At 48.6% G+C, this 26,708-nt stretch overlaps 1 protein-coding gene across 3 annotated transcripts in view; it reads right to left on the bottom strand.

Moving 5' to 3' along the window:
• LOC134342999 (CREB-regulated transcription coactivator 2-like) overlaps nucleotides 1-25,518 on the bottom strand; it is a 51,579-nt gene extending 26,061 nt beyond the window's left edge. For 2 of the 3 annotated variants that reach the window (XM_063041783.1, XM_063041785.1), the window contains exons 1-7: nucleotides 25,211-25,518; nucleotides 11,699-11,809; nucleotides 7,097-7,198; nucleotides 4,346-4,407; nucleotides 3,215-3,286; nucleotides 1,744-1,847; nucleotides 555-590 (exon numbers count right to left, since the gene is read on the bottom strand). In XM_063041783.1, coding sequence (XP_062897853.1) covers nucleotides 555-590; nucleotides 1,744-1,847; nucleotides 3,215-3,286; nucleotides 4,346-4,407; nucleotides 7,097-7,198; nucleotides 11,699-11,809; nucleotides 25,211-25,327 — 604 coding nt within the window. In that variant the 5' untranslated portion in view covers nucleotides 25,328-25,518. The remainder of the gene's footprint in view (nucleotides 1-554; nucleotides 591-1,743; nucleotides 1,848-3,214; nucleotides 3,287-4,345; nucleotides 4,408-7,096; nucleotides 7,199-11,698; nucleotides 11,810-25,210) is intronic. The other variant, XM_063041784.1, reaches the window with a different exon arrangement.
• Between the last annotated feature and the right edge of the window lie 1,190 nt (nucleotides 25,519-26,708).

Genomic DNA, 26,708 nt, shown 5'->3' with positions numbered 1-26,708 from the left:
ATCAAACTTGCAGCTCCTCCCGTGGAGGGTCAGACACCCTGAGCCCATAGGCTGGTCCTGGACTTATTTTTCATCTGGTATAGTTTGCATTTTGTTGTTTGATTGTTTGTGGTTTTTGTATTGCTATATTCATGCTCTATTCTTGGTTCGTGCGGCTGTAACGAAACCCAATTTCCCTCGGGATCAATAAAGTATATCTATCTATCTATCAATAAACTCCACTTGCCTTGGCTTCACTGCCCCATCCCACACACTGCTGGGTGGAGGGAAAACAGAATCAGGTTTATCATCACTGATGTACAGTATGCTGTGAAATCTGTTGTATTGTAGAGAGCAAACATAGTGTACATGGGCTCACTGTCCATTCAGAAATCTGATAGTGTGATAGCCGGGGGGGGGGGGGGGGTGAAGGAGTTGTTCCTGAACCATCGAGAGTGTGTCTTCAGACTCCCGTACCTCCTCCCCGATGACAGCAATGAGAAGCGGGTAGCTGTTGGTGGGGTGGGGGGTGGTGGTGGCCGTAGTTCAGTGGTAAGTTGTTCTCCCACACTCACCTTTACTGAGGTTATCCAGGTCTCCATCTGCCAGACCTGAACAAAGCAAAAAGAGACCATGACCCGGGCTCGTGGAATTCCAGGAAACTGCAAAAGGCCAGTTGGCCCATGGTTCATGTCCCAACCTTCTTACTGAACTGTCCAGTTCAAAGTTCAAAGTAAATTCTATTATAAGAGGTATGTGAATGTCACCAAATACCACCCTGAGATTCGTTTTCTTGCAGGCATTCACAGTGGAACAAAGAAGTACAAAAGAATCAGTGAAAAACTACACACAAAGACTGATTAATCGTACAAAGACAAAATGAAACTGGTAGTAATAGGCAGATAAATAATAGAGATTGCTCCCCTCCCCTAGGTCCCTGAATATGTGATGGGACAGTGTGGAGGGAGTTTCACTCTGTGTCTGACCCCGGGAGTGTGTGATGGGACGGTGTGGAAGGAGTTTCACTCTGTGTCTGATACTTTCTTTAAATTTCTTTTTCCATACAAAATATCTTTATTACAAATTCAGTGTTATATATACAAAACAGTGACTAACACAATTACTTCACTACAGATAGACAATACTCATTAAACCAAAATGTTTCCATCTCTGTCAATGATGGCAATAACCCCCTGCAAAGCCCAACGGTCATGTGTGATAGGACGGTGTAGAGGGAGCTTCACTTTGTGTCTGACCATGGGACTGTGTGATGGGACAGTGTAGAGGGAGCTTCACTCTGTGTCTGACCCTGGGAGTGTGTGATGGGACGGTGTAGAGGGAGCTTCGCTCTGTGTCTGACCCCAGGAGTGAGTGATGGGACGGTGTAGAGGGAGCTTCACTCTGTGTCTGACTCTGGAAATGTCTGATGTGGGAAATGTTAACACAGGGACCCTTGATTCTTCCCCTCATGTTTTGGCTGTGCTGCAGAAATGTTCCCACCCAAACAGAACAGATCTGTGGAAGCAGCGACTCCGCTGTGAACCCTTTGTACGACCAAGTCCCGTTTCATGACATGAAGAGGTTGGGGATTGTGGAAGGAAACACAGGAGGAGGTGCGAGGGGCAGCAGGCGGCATCGGCGGGAGTTCCACTGGCATTGGGCTGGTGTCTAAGGACTAAGCACCCGGGGATGGGTAAGGGGTTGGGGTGAAGTGGCTCAAAGGAACGATGGAGATGGTGATGCTCATAGCCCTTCAACACTCACCACTTTTCCTGGTGTGACCCAGTGACGGCTGTCCGGTGCTGGTGAAGGGAGATGTGACACTGGGATTGTTCACACTTGTATGGAGCGCAGAGTCCGAATTGGTTCTGTGCAGAGAGTTCAAAGTTCAAAGTAAATTTATTATCAAAGTATACTGTATACAAGTCACTGTATAGGTAAACGCTAGTGAAAGGGTGTTGGGTGTGTGTGTGTGGGGGGGATTATACTTCAGCCCTGCCTCATGATACAGGCACCCAGTGCCGTAGGGGGCAGGTTGCGAGGAGGATTTACTGGCGGGCTTGATCCTGGGCCTGACCAAATGGCCATTCACAGGACTAGTTGGCGGACTGTCGAGGGCTCTGCCAGGGCCGACTGCCTGCCCCTCTTCCAAGGATACATTTGTGCCCATCTGTCCTTTAAGAGGGAGCATGCAGTCACAATGGGTACGGTGGGGGAGAACAGTGACCACCTCCCCCCCACCCCAGGGAACTGACCGTTCTATAGACAGTGATAATCACACTTTCATTTGAATTTATTCACTGTCAGAGTCAGTCAGAGGGAGAGGGAGGGAGGCTGCAGAAAGAGAGGAAGAGGGGGTGAGTGGATATTACGTGCAAGAGGAGGGAAGGGTGAGGGGGGTGGGGGCAGAAGGGGCAGGGGAATGAAATGGGAAGACATCTAACACAGAGACTCGCAGGCACACACACACACACACACACACTCACACACACAGTGGTGTTCCATGACTATTGGGCACTGCAGGAGATACATGGCATCCCAGATGAGGATGGGTACATTTTTTATCTAGTTTATGATCGGTTCTGTTTATTTATTTAGGGATACAATGTAGAACAGGCCCTTCCGGCCCAACGACCTGCACTGCCCAGCAACCCACCTATTTAACTTTAGCCTAATCACAGGACAATTCCTTCGGAACGTGGGAGAAAACCAGAGCGTCCAGAGGAAATCCGCACACTTCACAGGAGAACATACATACTCCTCACAGATGGCACTGGAATTTAACTCCAAAGTCTGGATTGCCCCGAGCTGTTGTAGTGTTGTGCTAACCACTACGGACTGTGGCTCCCCAGAGTAGTAACGTAGACATTGGAATAAGTATATTTTTGTGAGAAAAGAAGGCCGCCTGGGGCCACAGGGAGAGCGAGAAGGCTCCACATGGGCTGTGCTGTTGGGATTGTACCCAGCTCTCAAGAATGGTGTGATTGGCGATGTAATCATTCGAACTACGGGGAGAGACAGAGGTGTCTCTGCTGGCTCACGGTCCTGGTATCCAGGCTCACCCCGCACTGCAGGGGAGAGGGTGGACAGGGTTGCAGGGGTGGGGTGGGGAGGGAACGGCATATGGGTGAGGGAGGCAGTGTTGGGGGGGACGACGTAAGGAGGGTTGGGGAGGGAGTGCAAATTGCAACGTGCAAACAGAGAGGGTTGCAGAGCACGGCAAGAGCAAGTTCACCTGTTGAGGGCCGACGTCAGTCCAAACCGATGCCCTTTCTCAGCTGGGAAGTTGCACCAGGGTAAGGCATTCCTGCATTGAGAGGGGAAGAAATGAAATAGGTCACACACACGGTTGACAGCCGGACAGCTCTGCCTGTGACCACAAGAAACGGCAGAGAGTTGTGGACGCAGCTCAGCACCTCACAGAAACCAGCCTCCCCTCCATGGACTCTGTCTACCCTTCTCACTGCCTCAGTAAACCAGCCAGTAGAATCAAAGACCCCTCCCACCCCAGACAATCTCTCTTCTCCCCTTTCCCATCGGGGCAGAAGATACTAAAGCCAGAAAGCACCTGCCACCGGGTTCAAGGATAGCTTCTATCCCTCTGTTACCAGACTCTTGAAGGGACCTACTTTATGATAAAGTGGACTCTTGGCCTTGCAATCTATTTGCTGATGGCCCTGGCATATTATTCTTTGGTCTGCACTATGGTTTTTCTGTAACTGTAACACTTTCATTTGCATTCTGTTATTGCTTTTCCCGTGTACAACCTCAATGCGCTGATGCGATGGGTCCAGATAGCGAAGTCTTTCCCACTGTACACTGGCACAAGTGACAGTAGTAAGCCAATTTAGCAATGGTTGCAGATTCTGGAACTCTATAATAAAGGTGGACTTTATTTATCCCACGTATATGGAAATATACAGTGAAATGCACCGTGCTGCATCAGTGATCAACACAGCCCAAGATTGTGCTGGGGGGCATGCTGTATGCTCCCACTGCTAACATAGCATGCCCATAACCCCTACGTCTTTGGGACGTGGGAGGAAACCGGAGCACCCGGAGGAAACCCATGCAGTCTCGGGGAGAACATACAACTTCCTTACAGACAGTGGTGGGAATTGAACCCCGATCAGTGTTTGCTGGTGCTGTAAAGTGATGCGATAATCACTACGCTATCGTGCCGCCCTTAAATATGGTTTGTAAATACAATACGAGCTGAGATAGGTGTCAGTGGTGACACTTGCATTAAGGCTGCCCCCTCGGACCGCCTTAGTTATTCATGTAAAACGATGTTTCACCGTATGTTTCAAAGTTCACACGGCCAATAAAGGTAATCTTTAAAAAGTTAACGAAAACAGCACTGTACCTTCTCCAGCTGGTGTCCGGGGGAGGCGACAGGTACGCCGAGCTGTACGGGGAGCTGTCAACGTGCACTCTTCAGTTAAGGAACTAAATTCCAGACGTAGAGAAAGCCGTCGTTCAAAGATCACAGCATGCTTACACGGTGCTGGCAATTGTCCGGGGGAGGAGAGTAGGTGTGAGGTGCTTGGGTATCTCAAGGGGACTACCCTCTGGGAACACTGTTCAGCCGCATGGTTTCTGTGTGGGATACAGAGGTAGCCTCGCCTCTAAGATTGTGACGTCAGGAGAATTAGAAGCAAAGGTACACACAGCTTAGCCAGGGGAGTCACACTGCACCTTTTGACACTTAGGACCTCCTAGTTCTGTCTGTTCTGGGACTTTCACACACAACAGCCTCTTAGAGTTTACAGAGGATGATGCGAAAACAAGAAACCTCCCGTGAGTGGCAGTTCTGTGGGTGAAAACTCCTTGTTAATGAGAATGGCCAGACTGGTTCAAGGCAACAGTAAATCAAATAACACACTTCAAAGTTGCTGGTGAACGCAGCAGGCCAAGCAGCATCTATAGGAAGAGGCGCAGTCGACGTTTCAGGCCGAGACCCTTCGTCAGGACTAACTGAAGGAAGAGTGAGTAAGGGATTTGAAAGCTGGAGGGGGAGGGGGAGATGCAAAATGATAGGAGAAGACAGGAGGGGGAGGGATAGAGCCGAGAGCTGGACAGGCGATAGGCAAAAGGGGATACGAGAGGATCATGGGACAGGAGGTCCGGGAAGAAAGACAAGCGGGGCGGGGGGGACCCAGAGGATGGGCAAGAGGTATATTCAGAGGGACAGAGGGAGAAAAAGGAGAGTGAGAGAAAGAATGTGTGCATAAAAATGAGTAACAGATGGGGTACGAGGGGGAGGTGGGGCCTTAGCGGAAGTTAGAGAAGTCGATGTTCATGCCATCAGGTTGGAGGCTACCCAGATGGAATATAAGGTGTTGTTCCTCCAACCTGAGTGTGGCTTCATCTTTACAGTAGAGGAGGCCGTGGATAGACATGTCAGAATGGGAATGGGATGTGGAATTAAAATGTGTGGCCACTGGGAGATCCTGCTTTCTCTGGCGGACAGAGCGTAGATGTTCAGCAAAGCGGTCTCCCAGTCTGCGTCGGGTCTCACCAATATATAAAAGGCCACATCGGGAGCACCGGACGCAGTATATCACCCCAAGTAAATCAAATAAACAAGCATTACAACAGTGGTGTGCAGAAGAGCATCTCTGAATGCACAACACATTGAAACTTGAAGAGGACGGGCTACAGCAGCAGAAGATTACACCGGGCTCCATTATTCCTGTACCTAACAGAGCGGCCACTGGGTGTATGTGCCTCTATATACCACACCAGGATTCATTTCCTTGTAAGCCTTCACAGTAGAACAAAGAAAAACAATAGAATCAATGAAAAACTACACACTAAGACAGAAAACCAGTGTTGAAAAAAGACAAATTGTGAAAATATATTTTTAAAAAGTCAATAAATAAATACAGTGGATTCTAGTTAATTGGGCCATCAGTTAATCGGGGCAGCCACTAATATGGGACAACTTTTAAGGAACAAAAATTAATTGAGAAAATAGCCAGAATTTCTTTTGTTTATTTGGGACACTGCTGCTTAATTGGGACAAGAGACGGTTGCCAAACAGGTTCTAACTAGCGCCAGTCACCCGCATTTGTGTAGCCATTAGACACCACGTCGTGCTTAAGGGTGAACGTTTTTTAAATAGTGCCAGTTGCGTTTGTGTTCAAGAAGTAGTGATTTTTGTCACGGCTAGTTGCAGAGAAATAGGCAGTAAGACAATTCAGAACTGTTTTACTCTCTGTGGTTTCATGCATTCAAGGCTTAGTGATGTAAGAAACAGTCGGGAGTGACAATGAAACGATTTCACTATTTCAACAAGTCAGGAACCATAAGGAATTTGAAGATATCGACAATCACCTTGAATGTTACAATGAAGATTTGGAGGATGCAGTCATCGATGGTATTGTACAAAGGCAGTCCAGTAGCTGTACTAGGTGCCTGCGCTGATTTTGTTCATTGCGTACACCAGAGGAACTTGTGTTGAAAACAGTTAGGAACTAATACACAGTTTTGTAGTACGGCCGTACTATAGTGTTCTAATTTGTTCAGTGTTTCATTTAAACATGCAACTTGTTACTCAGATTGTGTCTTTCATACTTTAACTATTTCTCTAAAACCTCAGCTAATTGGACAGCTGCTTAATTGGGCTAAAATGTGCTGGTCCTAATTAACTGGAATCCACTGTATATAAATACATACTTTAACTAACTAAGTAACTAAGTTACTAAAGAAATAACAAACTAACTGAATAAATAAATGAAATAAATTTGTTTAAAACTCAGGGCATCAGTTGAAGAGTTCTTGAGAGTGTGTTGAAAGGAATGTCCCGGGGGTGGGGCTTCTTCAGGACCGCACATTGAGCTGAGAAGTCAGACTGGAGAAGTTGCTGCGATCCTCTGCAGGACAGAAGGATTGAGAGGATATTTCACAGTGTCTAGCTGGCACTATTAGAGGGGATGTAAGTTTCAAATCTGGGGCAATAGATACAGCGAGCAGGGAATTGGAGGGAATAACTATGTTACTGGGAGCTGTATAGACCCAATGGGACAAATGTTTACAAGCGCACACATGCTCTGATTTGGTTCATTTCACCATTGCAATGTTCTCGATGAGCTGTTGACCAAGGAAAGGATATCTGTCGCCTGTGCGGCGACATCAGCCTGGCGACCTGCACCCGCTCCACCAGACCGTGATGCCGCGTTCCCCGGCTCGAGTCCAGCCCCGAGTTGAAGGGACTCTGCAGATCAGAGCAAGATGAGACGTGAGCGCAGAGCAGACCAACCTGACGGCATCAACCCAGTGTTCATAGAACATAGAACAGTACAGCACAGCACAACACAGGCCCTTCGGCCCACAATAGGACAGCACAGCAGTATATTTCACTGGAGTTATTGCTGATTATAAAATAGAATGGTATTATATATTTAATTCGAGATACAGTGAGGAACGGACTCTATCGGCCCAACGAGCCTCACCACCCAGCACCCACCTATTTAACCCCAGACTAATCACAGGACAATTTACAGTGACTAATTAACCTACTAACCTGTACGTTTTTGGACTGTGGGAGGAAACTGGACCACCTGGAGGAAACCCACACAGTCACGAGAAGAACATACATCTTCAGAAGTCACCGGAATTGAACTCTGAACTCCAACGTCCCCAGCTGTAATACGGTCACACTAACCACTACTTACTGTTCCGACCCTTTAACCTACTCTGAGATCAATCTAACCCTTCCCCCTCACACAGCCCTCTATTTTTCTGTCATCCAGGTGCCTATCTAAGAGTGTTTTGAATGTTCCTAATATATCTGCCCCTACCACCACCCCAGGCCGCAGGTTCCACGTGCCCACCACTCTCTATGGTTTTGATTGGTGAGGTGGGTTAAGGGTTACGAGGAGAAGGTAGGAGAATGGGGTGAAAAGCAAAAACCCGACAAAGCAGCCCCCTTACCCGGCACGGCACCCCGTCTGCCAGAGGACTCTGGCGAGCTGCTGTTGGTGGGCCGCGCCCCAGTAGGGGTGATGGGGCTAAAGAAGAAACAGCGGCAGCAACACAGGGCTATTCAGCCCATCGAGACTGTCCACTCAGTCACAGTTGATCTTCGCTTTCAACCCCATTCTCGCCTTAAGTACATTCAAACACTTGGCCTCCACAGCAGCGTGTGGCAATGAATTCCACTGATTCACCACCTTCTTGCTAAAGAAATTCCTCCTCATTTTCATTCTAAAGGAACATCCTTCCTATTCTGATGCTGTGCCTTCTAGTCCCAGACTTCTCCTGCCCCACCATAGGAAACATCCTCTTCCTCTCAATCCAGGCCTTTCGGTCTCAGGTAGGTTTCACTGAGAACCTAACCCCTCCCCTCCGCCCACTCATCCTTCCAAATTCCACCAAGTACAGGCATGAAGACATCAAACGCGAGCCCTCTCCAACGCCAGCACACTGTGGCTGCTTTGTGTCCTGGAACAGGACCTGCCTTCAGGGGAGAAGCCAGGAGAATGGGGTTGAGAGGGAAAATAAATCAGCCACGATGGACTAACGGCAGGAGGAGAAGATGGCGTGCGCAGCTCTCCGGTGAAAAATGATGTTGCATCTATTAAATAGGGGCCGTGGACAATTCTGATTTGATGGAGAATGGACGTGAAATCACAGAGGAACATCTACAGAAATTTCTGAAACGCCCGTTCGCTGCTGTCGTTACTGTGTGGTCGGGAATCTTTCGCAGGGTAGGCCTCAAAATCCCTGGCCTTGCCTGCTTTTGGCAACCAAGAAGGAGGTCGAATCGTTCGGACAGAGATGGCGCTCAGTACTTGGTGTCGGAGAGCTGATCAGGGCTCGAAGTTTTCGGATGACTCAGGGTCAGATTGTGGTCGGCATGGCAGAGAGAGTTTTTCTTCCCTCTCCCGTCTGCGTGAGATGTGGGACATTTGAGAAACCTTGAACTTTACTGTGCTCACAGACTTTCTTCATCAAGTTATGGTATTGTTGCACTGTTGTAACTATATGTATAGTTATGTGGTTTTGTCAGTTTGTTCAGTCTTGGTTTGTCCTGTGTTTTGTGATATCACACTGGAGGAAATAATGATTCATTTCTTAATGCATGCATTACTAAATGACAATAAAAGGGGACTACGTGTCTTCATAATCTAACAGAGCAGACTTGATGGGCTGAATGGCCTAATTCTGCTCCTATAGCTTATGGTCTTTATAGGAGCTCCCGAGGAGCCTGGGGACAGGTGTCAGGGGAAGCAGACTACCCTTGATGCCACTCAACACTCTGACGTGGAAACGCAGTGCCTGCACTCACCCGACCCTTCGCCCTTCAGCTTGCTGCTGCTCGTGGGATCCTGCTGTGCACAAAATGACTACCACAAAAGGTCCCAAGCTGGCTGAGACGCGTATGGAGGGGGGGGGGGTTACAAAGAGAGTTGTTGGACGAAAGAACAGGCCATTCGGACCACTGTCCCTGTGACAAATTAAACTCAATGCTTTCTAGATGTAAGACCGTAAGACAGAGGAGCACAGTTTAGCCATTCGGCCCATCAAGTCTGCTCCAGCATTGCATCGTGGTTGTTTTATTATCCCTCTCAATCTTATTCTCCTTGAGCCATACACCTCCATTCCCCATCCCAAGTCGGTCGAAAAGCCTCTCTAAAACTTCTATTGTATCTGCGTCCACCACCGTCCCATTCAGGCGCCCACCACTCTGTTTAAAACTGGTCTATTCTTTATCAAATTATGGTAGTGCTTTGCACTGTTGTAACTATATGTTATAATTATGTGGTTTTTGTCAGATTTTTAGTCTTGGTTTGTCTTGTGTTTCTGTGATATCATTCTGGAGGAACATTGTATCATTTGTTCATGCATGCATTACTAAATGACAATAAAAGAGGACTGAGTGTCCTCATAATCTAAAAAAAAACATGCCGTGCACATCTCCTTTGATCCTTCCCCCCTCTCATCTAAATGCACGTCCTCTAGCAATTGGCATTTCTGTGCTTGGGCAAAAGGAGAGCCTGCCCTGTCCCTGCCCCTCATAACGCGATAAACCTCAGTCAGCTCTCCCCCCTCAGCCTCTGCCGCTCCAGGGAAAACAACCCAAACACTTGTCCAACCTCTCCATGTAGCAAGTGCTCGTGAATCGTAACTGTCCGTGGGAATCCCCTCTCCAGTGAAACTGAGTGAGCACCTTAATTACAGCGTTCAAGCAGCTTCCCGGACAGAATATTAGCAATCTCTACACTGAATTGTTTTCTTCAGATGAGTCTGCCACTTTGGAAGGAACCTGGCAGAGACCAGTTAAGGGCAGCAGAAACTTTTTAACCTCACCGGGACCCCACTCCCCCCAACACTCCTCTTAACCTCACTGTGCCCCATTACCCCACTCCTTTTAACCTCACCGTAACTCCATTTCCCCTCCCTCCCCACTCCCTTTAACCTCACCGTGACCCCATTCACCCCCCTCCTTTTAACCTCACTGTAACCGCATTTCCCCTCCCCAATCCCTTTAACTTCACCGTGACTCCATTTGCCCAACTCCCTTTAACCTCACCATGACCCCATTCACCCCACTCCCTTTAACCTCACCGTGACCCCATTCGCCCCACTCCCTTTAACCTCACCGTGATCCCATTCGCCCCACTCCCTTTAACCTCACTGTAACCGCATTTCCCCTCCCCACTCCCTTTAACCTCACCGTGACCCCATTCACCCCACTCCCTTTAACACTCACTGTGACCCCATTCACCCCACTCCCTTTAACCTCACCGTGACCCTATTCCCCCACTCCCTTTAACCTCACCGTTGACACCATTTCCCCAACACTCCCTTAAATTTCAACAGGACCCCATTATCCCCACACTCCCTTTAACCTCATCAAATTCTCCTCTTCCGCACACCCTTAAAACAACCTTGAAAATTTTGCTGTAATTTTCCCTTCTGTTTCAAAATATACTTTATTCATAAAAATTCTAATGTACATAAAACAAACAGGTAAATATTTTCATGTTACAACATCAGCACGTTATCAGTTAGTAACTTTTGTAGAGTTAAGTGGTTCATGAAAAAGCAAAGTGAGCTAAAACAAGTGGAAAAAGTTGTTGGAACTCTGCAGTTTGGGTGACATCTATAGGGGTAGCATCCAACCTGATGGCGTGAACATCAATCACTCTCCCTTCTCTTTCTCCATTCCACATTCTGGTTCCCCACTCAGCCCTTCTCTTCTTCTCAGCGGCCCATCACTTCCCTGTTTCTCACTTAATCCACCGTTCCCCCACACAGCCACCTTCCCCCTCACTAGGTCTCACGTATCACCTGCCAGCTTGTACCCCTCCCGTCACCCCCTTCCTATTATTCACCCTCTCAGCCCCCTTCCCGTCCATTCCTCATGACAGGTCTTGGCCCAAAGTGTCAGCTGCTTATTCTCCTCCATATTTGTTACCTGACCCGCTGAGTTCCTCCAGCACTTTGTGTGTGTTGCTCAAAGTTTCCAGCATCTGCAAAATCTCTTGTGTTGATGAAAGTTAGCTAAAGGTTTGTAAGGTGATTAAAAAGTGTAACATTCAATTGTTTAGAAAATCAGGCGGTCCAGCAGCAGAGGTCAGAGAGTGTCTTAGCAAAAGGTTTGAAGACCCCTAGAGCTGAGCGGAGGCAAGAGGTGCCACTGACCCCCGATTCAGTCTCGTTCGGGAGGTGCATCAGAGCAACCATTAGTGACGAAGAGGTATGGTACCTGGAACTCAGAAGTGTTGCTCGAGATGGCGTTGACGTTCGGTAGCGAGCCTCCATAATACTGCCCTCGTGTCTGTGACAGGCGAAGCTGGTGCACTTTCTGAGCTTGTAACTGGAAGGGTGGGGTATGGAAAAGGACAAGGTTAAGTGGGCAGGCAAAGTGTACACGTGTGTACAGGTACATGACAAATATAAATCTCACACACACACACAGGCACAGATACACACACAGACACAGACACACACATGCACACACAAACACACTCACACAGGCACAGATACACACACACACACACATATACACCACACACACACACACACACACACACACACACAGGCACAGATACACACACACACACACACACAGGCACAGATACACACACATGCACACACACACACAAACACAGACACACATGCACAGATACACACAAAGACACATGCACACACGTGCAGGCACACAGATACACACGACACAGACAAGCACACATAAACACACACACACACACACACACACACACACACGAGCAAGGCTGAGCAGACAGAAGAAAACCAATTCAATCCAACCATCAGCAAGAACCCAGAATCATCAAGACCCAGTGGATGAAAGCCATGGCCATTATACAATGTCAAATACAGGTGCCTCAATGAGAATGAGATCGTGAGATTATCCAGACAAGAGAAGGGCCATCCCCACCAGTACTGTATCCATGTGTTTGATAGTGACAAACCCTCCCCACCAGTACTATACCCCCGATGTCTTACAGGACAAACCTGTCCCCATCAGTACTATACCTCGGTGTTACACAGTGACAGACCTGTCTCTTCCTGAAACCTAAACAATCAGCAGAAACCACTGCTTCCACAGAAAACTATTAAAATACCCTACAGCATTAGCAGTAAAATCTCAGCCAGGGCATTACACTACCCCCCACCCCACTAAAAATAGTCATGTCCTCATGACTTTGAGATTTATCAACCCATCAGCAGAGTTTTCAAAGGAATTTCATGAGGTTGGGACCTCCAATCCACTTGTAAATGGCCATGACACATCTCACTCTGGGGATAGATGTGACACTGTTTTCCCGGTGCATCATACACCAGTCTATCTGGCATTTCCTGACTCTCTGAGACTTCCTTCTTCCATCTTCAGCTCTTATAGCTTCAACCACCCCTTGTGACTCTTCCTGTCTGCTGGAGGGAGCCTCCCCCTATCTACCACTCATGTCTTCTGGCGTCTCAGGTTTCCCTGCTCTGTGACTGAACTTAGTTTCCTTCAGTGTAAGCAGGTGCTGCTAAACATCTTCAAACCCCGCTGGTGAGACCTCTGTCAGAATAGTGTGGCAGGTACTCTCCTGGCATAATCAGCATCAGACTCATCAGCAAAAAACGCATCTTCACATCCCAACATCTCTGTTAATCTCCTTTTCCATTCCTTCGACATTCTGGCAAACTTAGGGCTTCCTGTCACCCTAGCTACTCCTCTAAGACGTAACATGACAGGTTTAGACTGGGTGCACCACACAGTTCCTCATTTCTGCTCATCGTCCTGCTTAGGAGGAACTTGCACCTTCTCAAAAGCAGCTCTGAACACAGGGTGAATGGACAAGGTTTTCAAAAGATTCTCTCCATCTCTGTGGTTAAGAAGGCATACGGTGCATTGGCTCTCTGTGGTTAAGAAGGCATACAGTGCATTGGCCTTCATCAATTGTGGGATTGAGTTTAAGAGCTGAGAGGTAATGTTGCAGCTATATAGGACCCTGGTCACACCCCACTTGGAGTACAGTGCTCAGTTCTGGTCACCTCACTACAGAAGGGATGTGGAAACCATAGAAAGGGTGCTGAGGAGATTTACAAGGACGTTGCCTGGATTGGGGTGCATGCCTTATGAGAATAGGTTGAGTGAACTCAGTCTTTTCTTCTTGGAGCGATGGAGGGTGAGAGGTGACCTGATAGAGGTGGACAAGATAATGTGAGGCATTGATCATGTGGATAGTCAGAGGCTTTATCCCAGGGCTGAAATGGCTAGTGCGAGAGAGCATAGTTTTAAGGTGCTTGGAAATAGGTACAGTGGAGATATCAGGGGTAAGATTTTTACGCAGAGAGTGGTGAGTTTGTGGAATGGGCTGCTGGCGGTGGTGGTGGTGGAGGAAACGATAGAGTCTTTTAAGAGACTCCTGGATGGATACATGGAGCTTAGAAAAATAGAGGGCTATGGGTAAGCCTAAGTAGTTCTAAGGTAAGGACATGTTCAGCACAGCTTTGTGGGCCGAAGGGCCTGTACTGTGCTGTAGGTTTCTATGTTTCTATGTTTCTCTACTTGCATGCTCCCAGCAGCCTTCTCACAACGGCAGTGTTTGTCCCCACAAGAATGGAAGCTCCACCCTTTTCAACCGGACACGGGCAGACCAACACTGGTGTATCAGTAGTCTCAGTTACTCCAACATCTGCTTCAAAAACTCTAGTTTCAATGTCAAGTAACCATCGTATAGATGCTCATCAGTACTAAGCCCCAAAATCTCAAGTGAATCCATGGTGAATACATCAAAAACCAGTTGTAAAAGGTTCTATAAAGAAACTTGAGAACCTTCTATAATGAAACTTGAGAAACTTATGCCCTGGCATAAACATCTTCAATCTGTCACAGTCATAGTCATAGTCATACTTTATTGATCCCGGGGGAAATTGGTTTTCGTTACAGTTGCTCCATAAATAATAGATAGTAATAACCATAAATAGTTAAATAGTAATATGTAAATTATGCCAGTAAATTATGAAATAAGTCCAGGACCAGCCTATTGGCTCTGGGTGTCTGACCCTCCAAGGGAGGAGTTGTAAAGTTTGATGGCCACAGGCAGGAATGACTTCCTATGACGCTCTGTGCTGCATCTCGGTGGAATGAGTCTCTGGCTGAATGTACTCCTGTGCCCACCCAGTACATTACGTAGTGGATGGGAGACATTGACCAAGATGGCATGCAACTTGGACAGCATCCTCTTTTCAGACACCACCATCAGAGAGTCCAGTTCCATCCCCACAACATCACTGGCCTTACGAATGAGTTTGTTGATTCTGTTGGTGTCTGCTACCCTCAGCCTGCTGCCCCAGCACACAACAGCAAACATGATAGCACTGGCCACCACAGACTCGTAGAACATCCTCAGCATCGTCCGGCAGATGTTAAAGAACCTCAGTCTCCTCAGGATACATCAGAGCTTGGTCCCACTAAACCTTCAGGAATATTGTTTTGTACTTTGATATTTCCTTTGATACACTGATAGGAACGTATCCTCTCCAAAACGCCAGCCTGCTCCTTCACTGGGTCCTTCTGTAGTTTTACCTCTTCTCTGTGTGATTAATGGCTGATTTACTTTTCAAAGATTTTCCTGTCCTTCAAACTCCTGCTTGAAATGTCCACCTTCTCCGCAGTTGTAACGGAAAATACCGGTCGCTTCCCTGGTTAAGAGACCCTGTTCAGTAGCATTGGTACGTCCCACCAGTGGGTCCGGCTTTCTATCGGTTTTGCCAGGCTTGGCAGCAGCACCAACCAATATCATCCGAGATACCCCGGCCCTCAGATCTTTCACAACATCTTGCAAAATCCCCGCTTGTGCGGCATCAGTGGTTGCTTCAGCAACACAGGCTACTACCGAAGACTGTGCCCTGCTGACGGAGACTCCCACTCCCCTATTGCATTTTCCACCTCTAACTTCTCTGAGTAACTCGGTAAAAGATGGAGGAGGGAGCATTTGCGGGTCATTCGAATGCGTAGAGCAATCCCAACATGTGACAGCGCGCCATACTCAAGCAATTTCTCTCAGACAGCTGAATGCCCCTTTTGTAGCACAAACAGAGCAGCAGCTTCGTTCCTTCCTCCTGAAATATCTGCCTAAGATTGGCTGCACTTTCTGCAGTGCGAAAAGTATCATCCAGAGCTTTCAGGTAATTAGCCAATGTAGCCAATAGGGGACAAGTTCTCCTCTACAATCACTCTGAGCACCGGTGCCCCACAAGACTGTGTACTCAGCCCCCTGCTGTACTCACTGTACACCCATGATTGTGTAGCTAAGTTTCCATTAAACTCAATATATAAGTTTGCTGATGACACAACAACTGTAGGCCGTATCTCGGGTAATGATGAGTTTGAGTACAGAGAGGAAATTAAGAACCTGGTGGCATGGTGCGACGACAATAACCTATCCCTCAACGTCAGCAAGATGAAGGAATTGGTTGTTGACTTCAGAAGGAGTAGCGGACTGCACGACCCAATTTACATCGGTGGTGCGCAAGTGGAACAGGTCAAAAGCTTTAGATTTCTCGGGGTCAATATCACAAATGACCTGACTTGGTCCAACCAAGCAGAGTCCACTGCCAAGAAGGCCCACCAGCGCCTTTACTTCCTGAGAAAACTAAAGAAATTTGGCCTGTCCCCTAAAACCCTCACTAATTTTTATAGATGCACCGTAGAAAGCATTCTTCTAGGGTGCATCACAACCTGGTATGGAAGTTGTCCTGTCCAAGACCGGAACAAGCTACAGAAAATCATGAACACGGCGCAGCACATCACACAAACCAATCTTCCGTCCTTGGACTCACTTTACACCTCACGCTGTTGGAGCAGTGCTGCCAGGATAATCAAGGACACGACCCACCGAGCCAACTTTTCGTCCCTCTTCCCTCCGGGAGAAGGCTCAGGAGCTTGAAGACTCATACGGCCAGATTTGGAAACAGCTTCTTTCCAACTGTGATAAGACTGCTGAACGGATCCTGACCCGGATCTGGGCCGTACCCTCCAAATATCCGGACCTGCCTCTCGGTTTTTTTGCACTACCTTACTTTCCATTTTACTACTTTCTATTTATGATTTATAATTTAAATTTTTCATATTTACTATTGATTTGTAATCCAGGGAGGGGGAAGCGCAGAATCAAATATCACTGTGATGATTTATGTTCTAGTATCAATTGTTTGGCGACAATAAAGTATAAAGTATAAAGTAGCTAATGGATTTTTGCCTTGAGGAACCTCACTATATCAGCTGCCGGCCCCTTTTAGCTCTCTACCTGTCTAAGCTTTTTTCACATTGTCCGAGAACTGCCATTCACCCAGTAACTGAGATGTCTGTTCAGCCCAAGTCACATATTCTTCTTCCCCATCGATTGTGAGCTTGACCCCAGCCGACAATAACTTTGGCTTTCCGCAGATATACTTCTGCATTTATCAACCAGTAATGAAATAGTGATTCACAATTGGAGGCCATAATATAAATAACATCAGACATGCTGATGACATCGTACTAATAGCTGACTCGGAAACAAAACTTCAGGAACTACTCACTATCGTGGCAGCAGAAAGTAATCGCAGCGGCCTCTCAATCAACACCAGGAAGACAGAAAGCATGGTCATCTCCAGAAAGACAAACATCCCACAATGTGTGATCAAGATCAGAAATACAAACATCAAACCAGTCAACAAATTCAGATATCTTGGCAGCCTAATAACAAGTGATGGCAGGTGCGACACAGATATCAAATACAGAATAGCAATGGCAAAAGAAGCTTTCCAAAAAATGAAGGCCATATTAACAGACAGAAAGATGAGCATGTACACTAAAAACAGAATACTGCAGTGTTACATTTATTCTATCCTGACTTATGGAAGTGAATGCTGGATCATTTCTCCAGCAATGGAAAAGAGACTAGAAGCAGCTGAATTATGGTTCTACAGGAGAATGTTAAAAATATCATGGACCACACACACATCAAATGAAGAAGTTCTCAGAAGAGCCCAAGCAGTTCCATCACTCATACCAACAATAAGAGAAAGACAACTCAGATTCCTAGGACATATCATGCGGAAAGATGAACTAGTAAAACTCATACTCTCTGGAAAGATCGAGGGGAGCAAACCTAGAGGAAGACCGCAGCTTACGTACATCAAAAGCCTAACCAGGTGGCTACACATCAAGGAAATAGAAGTCATCCAAAGAACGAGGGATAGATCTATATGGAAAACCATGGTCACCAACATCCACATTGGATATGGTACCTAGACAGACAGACAGATGTAATAGCCAAAATGAGCTCAGAAATTAAATCAACTGCTGAAGAACTCAGGAGACCTTTCCCATTAGACAACTCCTTTTCCTCACTTCGCAGAAAGGAGAGCAATTTGTCTTTAAAGTCTCCACCCTCAGCTATGGGAAACTCATCTTCCAAACTGGCAGCCTCACTTACACTCCCCTCTTCTCTGAAAGTACGGACGGCCCATGGCCCTACTTCTCCAGGAGCCCCAGTCATACCAGGCAGATCCACTCCCATCATATCATTGCCAGTCTCAACTAAAACAACGCCTTTGCCCGCTGCTTGGTCAAACTGACGTTCCATGATTGTAACTTCCCCCAATACTGAAACCACACTTAAAACTCTGATCAGCAATTCATCTGGGCTGCGGATATGCAACCCGCTCAGAACACAAGCATTAGTTACAGGTGATCTCTTTGAATCACACCAACACTTATCGCTGTGGCATCCATAATAACGAATCTTAACCACTTTCCCGGACACAGGCTTAAACACACACCCCACTTAATCAGTTCTTAAAGCAAATACACAGCATTCAGTGAATCCAATCTCAGACGAGCCTGCAAAAATAACCCCTTTTTACCGGGCATCTCGAGAAACACGGCTCACCAGCTCCTCACTAACAGCCACTGGACTCAGCGGTGACAAAACCACCTTTCTCAAACTTTGTGCATGTAGGACTAATATCACCGGGATACTAATAAAACCGGGAAGTTGGGATGTTTCTACCACCCAAACCCTGATCTGTGCAGATACTGCTCTCAACCATCTTCCCTCGTTTCCTCACAGCTCCCGGCAAATCCACCTCGACCCACACAAGTTTCCGCCCAACTATCTCTAGAACCTTCTCTCAATGCCAGCATCCTGATTAGGTGTAACACAATCAAGTCAAGTCACTTTTTATTGTCATTTCGACCATAACTGCTGGTATAGTACACAGTAAAAATGAGACGACGTTTTTCAGGACCATGGTGCTACATGAACAATACAAAAACTACATTGAACTACGTAAAACAACACAAAACTACACTAGACTACAGACCTACCCAGGACTGCATAAAGTGCACAAAACAGTGCAGGCATTACAATAAATAATAAACAAGACAATAGGCACAGTAGAGGGCAGTAGGTTGGTGTCAGTCCAGGCTCTGGGTATTGAGGAGTCTGATGGCTTGGGGGAAGAAACTGTTACGTAGTCTGGTCATGGGAGCCCGAATGCTTCGGTGCCTTTTTCCAGATGGAGAAGAGTTTGTATGAGGGGTGCATGGGCTCCTTCATAATGCTGTTTGCTTTACGGATGCAGCGTGTGGTGTAGTAGTCTGTAATGGCGGGAAGAGAGACCCCGATGATCTTCTCAGCCGACCTCGCTATCTGCTGCAGGGTCTTGCGATCCGAGACGGTGCAATTCCCGAACCAGGCCGTGATGCAGCTGCTCAGGATGCTCTCAATACAACCTCTGTTGAATGTGGTGAGGATGGGGGTGGGAGATGGACTTTTCTCAGCCTTCGCAGAAAGTAGAGACGCTGTTGGGCTTTCTTTGCTATGCAGCTGGTGTTGAGAGACCAGGTGAGATTCTCCACCAAGTGAACACCAAGAAATTTGGTGCTCTTAACGATCTCTATGGAGGAGTCGTCGATGTTCAGCGGAGAGTGGTCACTCCGTGTCCTCCTGAAGTCAACAACCATCTCTTTTGTTTTGTTTACATTCAGAGACAGGTTGTTGGCTCTGCACCAGTCCGTTAGCCACTGCACCTCCTCTCTGTATGCCGACTCATCGTTCTTGCTGATGAGACCCACCACGGTCGTGTCATCGGCGAGCTTGATGCTGTGGTTCGAGCTGTGTGTTGCAGCACAGTCGTGGGTCAGCAGAGTGAACAGCAGTGGACTGAGCACACAGCCCTGGGGGGCCCCCGTGCTCAGTGTGATGGTGTTGGAGATGCTGCTTCCAATCCGGACTGACTGAGGTCTCCCAGTCAGGAAGTCTAGGATCCAGTTGCAGAGGGAAGTGTTCAGGCCCGGTAGGCTCAGCTTTCCAATCAGTTTCTGAGGAATGATTTTGTTGAATGCTGAACTGAAGTCTATGAACAGCATTCCAACATACATGACTTTTTTGTCCAGGTGGGTTTGGGCCAGATGGAGGGTGATGGCAATGGCGTCGTCTGTTGAACGGTTGGGACGGTACACGAACTGCAGGGGGTCCAGTGAGGGGGGCAGCAGGGTCTTGATGAGCCTCATGATGAGCCTCTCAAAACACTTCATGATGATGGATGTGAGTGCAACGGGACGGTAGTCGTTGAGGCAGGACACTGGACACTTCTTCGGCACGGGGACGATGGTGGCGGCCTTGAAACACGTAGGAACGACGGCGCTGCTCAGGGGGATGTTGAAGATTTCAGTGAGAATCTCAGCTAGCTGGTCTGCACATCCCCTAAGCACTCTGCCAGGAATATTGTCTGGTCCAGCAGCCTTCCGTGGGTAGACCCTGCACAGGGTTCTCCTCACAGTGGCCACGGTAAGACACAGCACCTGGTCACTTGGAGGAGGGGTGGTCTTCCTCGCCGCCACGTCATTTTCCGCCTCAAAACGAGCGTAGAAGTTGTTCAACACATCTGGGAGGGAGGCATCACCATCACAGTCAGGTGATGTTGTCTTGTAGTTGCTGATGTCCTGAATGCCCTTCCACATGCGTCGCGTGTCACCGCTGTCCTGGAAGTGGCTGTGGATTTGCCGGGCATGTGCACGCTTTGCCGCTCTGATGGCCCTGGACAGTTTGGCCCTCGCTGTTGTTAGGACTGCCTTGTCACCTGCTCTGAAGGCGGAGTCACGGATCCTCAGCAGTGCACGCACCTCCGCGGTCATCCATGGCTTCTGGTTAGCGCATGTAGTGATGGTCTTGGCCACAGTGATGTCATCGACGCACTTGCTGGTGTAGCTAGTCACTAATGCCGTGTACTCCTCTAAGTTGGTAGAGTCGCCATTGGTTGCAGCCTCCCTGAACATGTGCCAGTCAGTGTGCTCAAAGCAGTCTTGAAGAGCAGAGATGGCTCCTGCTGGCCAGGTTTTCACCTGCTTCTGAACTGGTCTGGAGCGCCTGACGAGTGGTCTGTATGCTGGGATTAGCATAACAGAGATGTGGTCTGAGTAACCGAGGTGGGGGTGGGGCTCCGCCCGGAACGCGTCGGGAATGATTGTGTTTGTATCCAACGCGTTCTCCCCTCTCGTCGCAAAGTCCATATACTGATGGAATTTGGGGAGCGCTGACTTAAGGTTCGCGTGGTTAACATCTCCGGCGACAATAAACAGTCCATCAGGGTGTGCGTTCTGCAGATCGCTAATAGCCCCATACAGTTCACAAGGTGCTCCCTTAGCATTAGCGCTGGGGGGAATGTAGACACCGACTATAAGGACAGTGGTGAATTCCTGTGGCAAATAAAATGGTCTGCATCTAAAAGTCACAAACTCCACTAGCGATGAGCAGTATCTGGAAACCAGCACAGAGTTCTTGCACCATTCCGTATTGATGTAAACACACAAGCCACCACCGCGAGTCTTACCGGAGAGAGCTGCATCTCTGTCTGCTTGAAACAAGACGAGCCCATCCAGCTGAATGGCGGCGTCCGGGATTCCATCGGTGAGCCACATTTCCGTGAAAACATACGTACAGCAGACTCTGTACTCCCGCCAAGTATTTCGTTGGAGTTGGATGTAGTCCAATTTATCGCCCAGGGAGCGGACATTGGAGAGCAGAATGGACGGGAGGGCCGGCCGGCCAGGGTTTGCTTTTTGCCTGGCACGGACTCCTGTCCGCTTGCCTCGCTTCCACTTCCTCGCACACCGCTTACGACGTTCCCACCTCTGGCCACCAGCATCAGGCAACTCCGAGGACTGTAGGCCTGATCCGCTCAGCAAGCCAAGGTCGCATAATTTAACCGGCAGATCTTCATGAAGGTTTGTTTTTGGGCGATCTCTATATTGTAGCAGTATCTGGCGATGGTAGATAGTCGCTCTGTTATCCATGTGCCCTAATCAAAAATTGTGCCTTAAAAGTAAACTAAAAAATTTGAATTAAAGTAACACCAGATCCAAAAGGCCACAACTGCCATGCCACGCCGCCTGCTGGGAATGAAAGGACGACCCGACTAGAACTATACCTCGATGCTAAACAGCGACAGACCCGTCCCCACCGGTACTGTACCCCAGTGTTATACAGCGACAGACCTGTCCCCACCAGTACTGTACCCAGTGTTATACAGCGACAGACGCGTCCCCACTGGTACTGTACCCCAGTGTTATACAGTGACAGACCCATCCCCACCAGTACTGTACCCCAGTGTTATACAGTGACAGACCCATCCCCACTGGTATTGTACCCCAGTGTTATACAGTGACAGACCCGTCCCCACCAGTATTGTACCCCAGTGTTATACAGTGACAGACACATCCCCACTGGTACTGTACCCCAATGTTATACAGTGACAGACACATCCCCACCAGTACTGTACCCCAGTTTTATACAGTGTCAGACTCATCCGCACTGGTACTGTACCTCGGTGTTATACAGTGACAGACCTGTCCCCACCAGTACTGTACCCCAGTATTATACAGCGACAGACCCGTCCCCACCAGTACTGTACCCCAGTATTATACAGCAACAGACCCGTCCCCACCAGTACTGTACCCCAGTGTTATACAGCGACAGACGCGTCCCCACTGGTACTGTACCCCAGTGTTATACAGTGACAGACCCATCCCCACTGGTACTGAACCCCAGTGTTATACAGTGACAGACCCATCCCCACCAGTACTGTACCCCAGTGTTATACAGTGACAGACCCGTCCCCACCAGTACTGTACCCCAGTGTTATACAGTGACAGCCCCGTCCCCACTGGTATTGTACCCCAGTGTTATACAGTGACAGACCCGTCCCCACCAGTACTGTACCCCAGTGTTATACAGTGACAGACCCATCCCCACTGGTACTGTACCCCAATGTTATACAGTGTCAGACTCATCCGCACTGGTACTGTACCTCGGTGTTATACAGTGACAGACCGGTCCGCATCAGAACTGTAACCCAGTGTTATACAGCGACAGACCCGTTCCCACCGGTACTGTAAGCCAGTGTTATACAGTGACAGACCCGTCCCCAATGGTACTGTACCCAAGTGTTATACAGAGGCAGATCTGTCCCAACCAGCACTGTAACCTGGTTTTATAAAGTGATAGACCCAATCCCACCGGTACTGAACTCTCGTTGTAAAAATGACAGACCTGTCCTCACCAGTACTGTAGCTCAGTGTTATACAGCAAGAGACTTGTACCCATCTCCATTGGTACTGTACGCTGGTGTGACAGATTGACAGAGCTGTCTCCATTGGTAGTGTACAACAGTGTTATACAGTGACAGATCCATCCCTACTGGTACTATATCCTGGTGTTATACAGTGACAGACCCATCCCCACCAGTACTGTACCCCAGTGTTAGACAGTGACTTACCCGTCCCCACCGGTACCGTACCCCAGTGTTATACAGTGACTTACCCGTCCCCACCGGTACCGTACCCCAGTGATATACAGTGACAGACACATCCCCACCGGTACTGTACCCTGGTTTTATACAGTGATAGACCTGTCCCCACCGGTACTGTACCCCAGTGTTAGACAGTGATAGACCCGTCCCCACCGGCACTGTACCCCAGTTTTATACAGTGACAGACCCGTCCCCACCGGCACTGTACCCCGGTTTTATACAGTGACAGACCCGTCCCCACCGGTACTGTACCCTGGTTTTATACAGTGATAGACCTGTCCCCACCGGTACTGTACCCCAGTGTTAGACAGTGATAGACCCGTCCCCACCGGCACTGTACCCCAGTTTTATACAGTGACAGACCCGTCCCCACCGGCACTGTACCCCGGTTTTATACAGTGATAGACCCGTCCCCACTGGTACCGTACCCCGGTGTTAGACAGTGACAGATTGCCCCTACCAGTACTGTACCCCAGTGTTATACAGCGACTGACCGGTTCCCCCCAGTACTGTACCCCAGTGTTATACAGTGATAGACCTGTCCCCACCGGTACCGTACCCTGGTGTTATACAGTGACAGACCCGTCCCCACAGGTACTGCACCCCGGTGTTATACAGTGACAGACCCGTCCCCACAGGTACTGTAACCAAGTGTTATACAGTGACAGACTCATCCCCACCATTCCCGTACACAGGTGTTATAAAGAGACAGTACCGTCAGCACCAGTACTGTACCATATTGTTACACAGTGACAGACGTCCCCATCTGTACTGTACACCGGTGTTATACAGTGACAGACCCGTCCCCACCAGTACTGTACCCCGGTGTTATATAGTGACAGACCCGTCCCCACCTGTACTGTACCCCAGTGTTATATAGTGACAGACCCATCCCCACCAGTACTGTACCCCGGTGTTATACAGTGACAGACCCATCCCCACCAGTACTGTACCCCGGTGTTATATAGTGACAGACCCGTCCCCACCGGTACTGTACCCATGTTATACAGTGACAGACCCATCCCCACTGGTACCGTACCCCAGTGTTATACAGTGACAGACCTGTACCCTGGTGTTATACAGTGACAGACCCTCCCACACCAGTACTGTACCCCGGTTTTATACAGTGACAGACCCTCCCCCACCAGTACTGTACCATGGTGTTATACAGTGATAGACCCTCCCCCACCGGTACTGTACCCCAGTGTTATACAGTGACAGACCCATCCCTACCAGTACTGTGCCCCAGTGTTATACAGTGACAGACCCATCCCCAGGTACTGTACCCCGGTTTATACAGTGACAGACACATCCCCACCGGTACTGTACCCAGTGTTAAACAGTGACAGACTCGTCCCCACTGGTACCGTACGCAGAGTTATACAGTAACAGACCCGTCCCCAACGGCACTGTAGCTCAGCTCAGTGTTATACAGTGAATGACCCATCCCCGCCGATACTGTAGCCGGGTGTTATACAATGACAGATCCGTTCCCAACGGTACTGTACAGCAGTGTTATACAGTGACAGACCTGTTCCCACCGGTACTGTACCCCATATTTTTCAGTGACAGAATTGTCCCCGCCGATACTGTGACCCAGTGTTACAGAGTGACAGATCCGTCCCCACCGATCCTGTATCCCGTGCTTTTCAGTGACAGATCGGCCCCAACCAATACGACACCGCAGTTTTATACAGTGACAGATCGTCCCCCTCGGTACTGTACCTCAGTGTTATACAGCGACAGGGGCGTTCCCACTTGGTGTGTAACCCGAAGTTGGTCGCGCCAGTACTCTCAGGGGCCCCGGCGTGGGAGTGACCGGAGAGCCCGGGGCCTAGCCAGGCCGCGGCCCTCCGTTTGATGGTTCGCTGTCGACCCGGGACCGACCCGACGCGCTTCTTACCCGCGAGTTGTTGAGCTCCATCATCACTTCCTCGAAGGCGGCCGTCTCCTCAGCCTGCTTCTGGTTGTGCAGCGCGATCTTTTCGCTGAATTTCCGAGGGTTATTCGCTGCCGCCATGTTGATGGCGATCGCGCCCTGGCAGCCCGCGGGCGCTGGGGCGGAGAGGAGAAGCTGCCCGGAACCCGATTGAACCAAAACCCGGCCGCCCGGCGCCTCACAGCGCCTGCCGGGACCTGTGGTCCACCGACCCCTCCCGTCTCCTCGCTTCAACTCCTCCGATCCCTGTAGCTCCACCTGGTACTACACCTCCCAAGATGCTCAGCCTCTGAACGTTTGATATCGGACCCACCTCCCCCCTAGGCATTGTGGTTATCGTAGTTCATTTTTCATAATTCTCGCGGTGCCCACACACGAACTCCTGGAGGAGCACGGCGGCGTATGGAGTGTCCACCTTCATCTGCCTCAGACCTTCCTCCCCCTCTTGGAAATGAGACACAAGGGACGGCTGGTGCTGCAGTGTGGGAATGCACGAACTGCTGTAAGAACTCAGCAGGTCAGGCAGCATCCGAGGGAGGAAAGGGAACCCGTTCAGCCCCGAAACATGTGTTGCTTCAGATTCCAGTATCGCGGCAATTCTGAGGGTTTTAAGGGTGTGATCCCTCTGTTCCTCCACACATCTACGAGTCCTGCCATTAAGCCCGTATTCTGCCTTCAAGTTCAACCTTCCAAACTGAATCACTTCGCTTTATCCCGCTCGAACCCCACCTGCACCTTCTGAGCCCAGATGCGCATCCTATAATGTCCCGTTGTAACCGATGTACACTAACCACAAGCAACACACTAATCAAAATTTCCTCGTGTTTACACTAACCATAACACCACCTGTCTCCACTTTGCCTTAAAATGGACGTTGTTTTTTTTTGTAAATTTTCTCAAAGAAGAGAAAATCTGCAGATGCTGGAAATCCAAGTCACACACACAAAAACGCTGGAGGAACTCAGCAGGTCAAGCAGCATTTCCGAAAAGAATGTCGTTGACGTTTCCGGCCGAACCCCTTTGGCAGGACTCTGTTTTTGTTCCTATTGTGTTCTTTCTTGTAAAAGCTGTTCATGATTTATCTTTAATTTGCGCTTTATTTGTTGTGAACAATGTGTATCTGATGCCTTCTGACCCTAATGCTGTATAAGAAAGTTTTTCATTACACCTATGCACAGATCTAGTTGTTCATATGACAGTACACTCAACCTCCACTTTTACTAATGGGCGACCTAGAATCTAGAATCTAGAGTCTTAACCTGAAAAGTCGACTGTCCACTTCCCCCCATCCCCCACCCCACTCACAACGTGGATAACTTCACTTATCTCAACACTGAACTGTTCCACAATCTATGGGCTCACTTTTCGAGGACCCTACAACTCATTCTCAATATTACTTATTACTTTTTTTTTGTATTTACATAGTTTATGTTTTTGGGCAAATCCATTGTTTGTTCATCTC

Source organism: Mobula hypostoma, chromosome 2, assembly GCF_963921235.1.
Source record: "Mobula hypostoma chromosome 2, sMobHyp1.1, whole genome shotgun sequence".
NCBI classification, from domain to species: Eukaryota; Metazoa; Chordata; class Chondrichthyes; order Myliobatiformes; family Myliobatidae; genus Mobula; species Mobula hypostoma.
This window is presented reverse-complemented; position numbering and strand designations above follow the sequence as displayed.